Here is a 6,017-nt window from a genome sequence, read left to right as displayed (position 1 = left end):
TTCAGACAGTACGGAGGTCTGAGGACGCCACATACCAAGGAAGTCCAAAACGGCACGACATTGGAAGCCATACTTCTTTCCCAGCTGTTGTGTACTCTCAGACAAACATTCTTCCTCTGTTTTATTGCTTTTCAGCTATTTTCTTTTCACTTTTTAAACTTTCAAGACCTCAGATGAAGAGTTGGGTTTCTCCTCAGCCCAGAGAATTCCAAGTATATTTATATTGAATATTATATTATTATGGTAAAATGATATTATATTGAATAAATAGGTCAAGCAAAGGTCAGAGATCTCACACCCAAATGCATGGAAAACTTAGATATCTTATTTTCACATATAAACTCCTTTTGGCTGTCATGTGCATGTCAGCTAAGCATAATGTATTTCATTTACTTTAATGTAATATATTCAACAATATCATCATTGTCAAACACCTTTCATTCATGTCTGGTCCCACACAATAGAGTGGATTAGAAGAGTGTCCTTTAAACATACTGTATTTCCTTTGAGAAATCAAGTCAAAAGCATGTGCATGCACACTTGTGTGTCTAAAAATATTGTCATTATCATAAATAAGGGCTGATAATAATAAAAAACGTTATTTATTTAGTGCCTTTAGAAGAACATTTATTACCATTACAACCATAAATCTTCATTGACCTCCAAAGTGTGCACAGGATGGGATCACAGCCGTCAGATTGTCATTCACAGGTCAGTCAGCATGACAGCTGGACAAACTGGAGAGTTTGTCTGCTGTGTTTATTTGGAGCCAGAAAAACAAGCATAAAAGAATCACAATCTCGAACAAACAAAATGAACACAACATTTGATCTGCTGCTATTTCCTCCCACCAGGTTGTGTAAATGTCTTTTGTACCTCAATGAAGTGAAATGTGATTCTGATCTCTCGTCTCTCTTGAAGAAGCTGACGGATGATAATACTGGTCATGGCACCTGGAATGAATGAAATCATGTCATCCCTTCACGGTGGGGATTCAGATTGGAATTCGAGGGGTTCCACAGTATGTTTATGAAACAATGATTCAGGGTGTTTCCACATCATCCACATGATGTCGCCAAAGTGCAGGCTATTACAGGTATGTTATTGTTTTGAGTTACATGTAGTCCATTAAAAAGCTTCTGGGATTTCTATAGCAGTTAGATCACACGGAAACTGACCACCAGTAATTACTAGATACATGGTGGACTATTTACTGGTAGCAGTATTGTATACCATACTGATCCAGAGGGGTATTATAGAAAGCAGGTTATGTGAAAACATAAGTGAACCCTGAGATGAGGGAAACTCTGGCTTTTCTTTTTCCTGAATGAGAGGTATCTTAAACTCTGTGTCAGTCACCATGGTAACTGACTCTGGGAACCTAACCTGCTTCCTGGCAGGTTTACTTGAAGAAACCCTGAGTCTGTCCTTTGCTTCTCAACAGCATCAAGTTGAAGCAGAAATAATTCACAGTTTTACAACAGGGGGATTATTTAGATTTGTTTACATGAGCTCTCATTCCCTGATTTATCGGAACAATATTCTCAGTCCGGCTGCACATCTAATATCAGGCTACACATCACCGCTGATGTGCTCTCAGATCTGGACCTCTTATCACTTTGAAGGTTAATCAATCACCTTCCAGCAGTCAGAAAAAGAGCAATCATTCACATTTCATTTGGCTTTCTTTATTTCCCACAGAAAGCTACAAAAGTAGGTGAACCATCAGCCTGCATCGCCTCTGTAATAACGTTGTACTAATATGACACTGCTAATATATCCAGAACAGTTGAGGAACACGGAGACCAACTTGTACACGTCTGCACTCCTTTATTGCAGCTCTCAGACTACCAAAACTGTCAACATCTGGGCATTGCAGCATAACTAAGTAACCACTAGATGGCGGTGTTTAACTACAAATCATATAACACTAAGCAGCTAAGCAGTTATAGTATCAATATACTACACTCCTTCCCGTTAAACTATGAAGTTCCCATTAATAATCAACTCATAACTAAAAAACAGAAAATTGCTTACTTTACTTTCAAAATTGGAACTAAATCATTACTGCTGACACAAACCATTAAACCCATAATTGCCCTTTTACATTTCAGTCTCAGGAACTCTTCTTCACATTTTTATGAACAGGAACTCTTTGACTTTAGGAACAATGTTCCACAGGAACTGACTGATCACAAGGTCAGTGGTTTAGGAGGTGCTCTTTCTCTCAAAGGGTACCTGCGCCCCAGCACCTCTGGGGAACTGGCTGCTCGGTTGGCAGGTGTCACTGCCTTGTCACAGGCCACTGAGCCTGGTGAAGGTGTTGCAAGCGTCTCTTTAGCCACCAACGATGTTGCTTCAGGTGAGAACGGGCTACCACCTACTGCTCCAGGTGTGCCTCCCCCCCCCAAGTCCGCATGAACCACTGCAGGGTAGTTGTTGATGGCGTCCAACTGCTCACGCGGAAACTCCCATGTCTCTGGACTGGACGGTCGGTTGTACAGCAGATGGTCGATGTGGACCGTTCCACACCAGGTAGGTGACTGTCCCAGTCTCTTTTCCACTGTTCCTTTCGTCCACCTCTCCTTTCCTCTGCGGAAGATTCGGATCAGGACTGAGTCACCCTCAGACAGATGTCTCAGCTTGGAGGCGGTTTGATCATGGTAGTCTTTCTGTTTTTGTTGTTTGGCTTCCACCACTCGAGCAAGATCTGGTTTCAGTGAGCTGAACCTGGTCCTGATCTGACGTTTGAGGAACAGTTCAGCTGGTGCGCATCCTGTAACGCTGTGGGGTGTACTCCTGTATGACATCAGGAAGTTGGCTAGCCTATGCTGCATTGTTATAGTGACATTTTGTTTCTTTTCATCGAGTACTTGTTTCAGCAGTCATGCTTTCACTGTCTGAACTGCTCGCTCTGCAGCTCCATTAGAAGCGGGATGGTAGGCTGGTACCAAGGTCTGCTTTATGCCACTGCTTTACAGGAATGTCTTGTACTCCTGTGAGATAAATTGAGGACCGTTGTCAGAAACAATCTCCTCACGGAGACCGTACGCAGAAAAGATGTTCCACAACTGCTGTCAGTGCTCCTGAAATGGCTGCCGTGGGGTAGAGGTCGACCGATTCATCGGTTTGGCGGATTAATCGGCCCCGATAGGACGTTTTACAAACTATCGTAATTAACGGAAAATGGCCCCGATAGTGGCCGATGGCTGTTTCCCCCCCCCGCAGCGCCGTGAACTGCTCCTTCCATGGCCTGCTGCTCTCTGTCTCTCTGATCACTGAGGGGCGGGGCTGCTCTGCACACAGCGCGCATGGGGGAGGGAGGGAGAGAGAGAGACGGAGCGTGAGCAGCGCAGCGGCAGCAGAGAGAGGAGAAGGAGGTGGAGACGACGACACGCGTTACTGTAAGTGTATTTAAACCTTCACAAGTTGAAAGTGAACAGACATAACCTCCTTGGTGGAGGCAATAAGTACCACCTGTTCAACAAGCATAAACGGGTGGGGGGGGGGGGGGGGGGGGTGTCGCGTGTCAACGTGGAGTACTAAGTCTTTGAGGGGAAAAAATAGCTCCTACTCAAACTGACTTTTTCCTTTAGCCTACTGTTAGTTTGATGCTCTGTTCCAGATTGATTAATCACTTTGAGTAACTTTGATGTTCAGTTCCAGATTTCATTTAGGTGTTTAGACTGATGTTCAGTATATCCATTTAGGTGTTTATTATTACATTGAGACTGATGTTACATTGAGACTGATGTTCAGTTATGCAGATTTATTTATTTCGGTATTTATTACTTTTATATCCAGTTAAAGATTTATATATTTATTTTGGTATTTATTACTTTGAGTTTGATGTTCACTTTGCGATTTTATACATTTGGATATTTATTAGCTGTTCAGTAAAGCAGTTGCTGCTAATAAAGTCAGAGATTGTGAATTTCCAACAGTGTTGAATTTTTTTTTTTCGGTATCGGCCGATTAATCGGCTATCGGCTTTTTCCTGCTCCAAACTATCGTTATTATATCGGCCTTTAAAAATCCACTATCGGTCGACCTCTACCGTGGGGTGAAGTGTGTCCCAGAGCTCTGGTCTGCTGGCTTAGTTATTTGTCCGTGGAGCCCATGTGTGCATGAAAAAGCCACTTCATCTCAATGGAGTCTGCCGTTTTCCAATCTATTGCTGATGGGATGCAGCAAATTCAAGCTGAACTAAAGGGGATGGGGACAATCAAAACTGAACTGATCACACATTTTGATGCCAAAATTGAACGCATTGAAGGGAGTCTTAACAAGATACACGTCTCATTATCCACACTCGGAGACCAAGTCTCCGAGCTGGAGCGGAGGGTCGGCACAAACGAGGATGACTTACAGGACCTCACTCAGCGTGTCAAAATGCTTGAAAAAGACAACGCATACCTGAAACAACGAGCCGAAGATGCCGAAAACCGAAGTCGGGCCTCCAATCTCCGTTTCATCCATGTCCCTGAGAACGCGGAGGGCAATGACATCCTTGGATTTATTAAACACCTGATTGTCCAGCTTTTTGGTCAGCCCAACTTCCCCTCTCCACCGAGCATTGAACGGGCACATCGCTCCCCAACTTTCACCAAACAAAGCTTCAATGCCGGTCCGAGGCCGATCCTGGTTAAATGCTCCCACTTCCAGGATAAGCTGAAGATCCTGAGGCTCTCCAGAGAAAAGAGGGAGCTTCTGTTCAATGGATCTCGAGTCCACATCTTTCCGGACTTCAGCGCCAGCCTCGTTCAGAAGCGTCGGGAATTTGATCCACACAAGAAGAAACTACGTGATATGGACCTTAAATACTCTCTGCTTCCCCCTGCACGCTAAAAGTGATCCACGAGGGTAAGACGAGACTTTTTCGCACTCCTGATGAAGTTGATGCTTTCCTTAAAGACTTCTCTGCTCCTTCTCCGTAACATTAAACTTATAAAGTGACAGTCCACTTGTTGTGATGACACGTATCTTTCTTTTGAACTAAATATATTACTTTGCTGGTTGTTGTAACTTACTTTCAGCAGGCTTGTTGCCGTTATGAATATATATTTTGATTTTGGCCTCAACCAGCATGAATACATGTATACCCGGCTTAATGGCCCCCTTATTTGCCGCAAATAGAGACGGCTCCGGTGACGTAAGCAGGGGAGTGAAAGCGACACATGTCGTAAAACTCATGGGAAATGAGGAAAGAAGGCAATGAACTGAATGAAATGGAAGAAAAATTAAATAAATATCAGAATGAAATTAATTGTTTTGTTTTGTTCTTTGTTGTTGATTTTTTTTTTAAACTATTGCTATAGTTCATAAGCAAAATAATAAGCAGCTATTTACTTTCCAACGATGACAGTACAGTAATTAATTTTATTAATTTATTTATTTTTAACATTCTAAGACTGCTTACAATTTTCTTTGCTTGTCTGTTTATTCGTTCGTTTTCTTTTTGTTTGTTTTTTTCTTCTTCTTTTTTCTTCTCTCTTTCTCCCCCTCTTCTCTTCTTTTTTTATGTATATATATACACACTTATGTATTATTATTATCATTACTTATTTTTATTTTTCTCATGAGCCATGCAGACCAGGCAGTGAGTTTTGAGGAGTAACACGGCCTGTGAACGTGCCGCATGTTCCTCCTGCTTTTTATTTTATATGTGTACGTTTGTATGGGTGAGTGTACAGTATGTGTTTTTTGTTGTTTTGTTTGTGTTTCACTAGGCTCTCTCTCCTCCTGCCCCCACCACTCACCGGCCGCTACCTTCACCATATGCCCTTTTGAACCATGATTGAAACTGTCAAAGGACTTAAAGTTACCCATTTAAATATAAGAAGTCTTCTCCCCAAAATTGATCTTCTTAGAGTCTGGGTTGTACAGCATCATCCTGATGTGCTCACCTTCTCAGAAACTTGGCTATAGCAATATTAGTGACTCTGAGATCAAATTGGACAATTATACACTGTACAGAGCTGATAGAGGAACTAGAGGAGGAGGAGTGGTAATATATA

The 6,017-nt window shown here is 42.3% G+C and overlaps 1 protein-coding gene across 1 annotated transcript; it reads right to left on the bottom strand.

Annotated features, from left to right (window-relative positions):
* Nucleotides 1-613: 613 nt before the first annotated feature.
* Nucleotides 614-3,204, bottom strand: LOC311030213 (uncharacterized protein). The gene is made up of 3 exons (XM_084035845.1): nucleotides 2,239-3,204; nucleotides 877-953; nucleotides 614-753 (listed from the first exon to the last, which is right to left on the bottom strand). The coding sequence occupies exons 1-2, from the start codon at nucleotides 2,835-2,837 to the stop codon at nucleotides 878-880; spliced, it is 675 nt and encodes a 224-aa protein (XP_083891971.1). The 5' UTR covers nucleotides 2,838-3,204; the 3' UTR covers nucleotides 614-753; nucleotide 877.
* Nucleotides 3,205-6,017: the final 2,813 nt, after the last annotated feature.

This window comes from Eutrigla gurnardus (genome assembly GCF_963514095.1).
Source record: "Eutrigla gurnardus genome assembly, chromosome: 19".
NCBI classification, from domain to species: domain Eukaryota; kingdom Metazoa; phylum Chordata; class Actinopteri; order Perciformes; family Triglidae; genus Eutrigla; species Eutrigla gurnardus.
The sequence above is the reverse complement of the archived record's forward strand: the minus strand, read 5'-3'. Positions and strand labels throughout refer to the sequence as shown.

What these genes read in the sequence shown, in the direction of transcription:
- LOC311030213 (XM_084035845.1), bottom strand. Translation starts at nt 2,837, where the DNA reads ATGCAGCATAGGCTAGCCAACTTCCTGATGTCATACAGGAGTACACCC. An exon ending in CCAGAGGTGCTGGGGCGCAG is followed by an intron (nt 954 to 2,238) that starts GTACCCTTTGAG and finishes CATTCATTCCAG; the next exon opens with GTGCCATGACCAGTATTATC.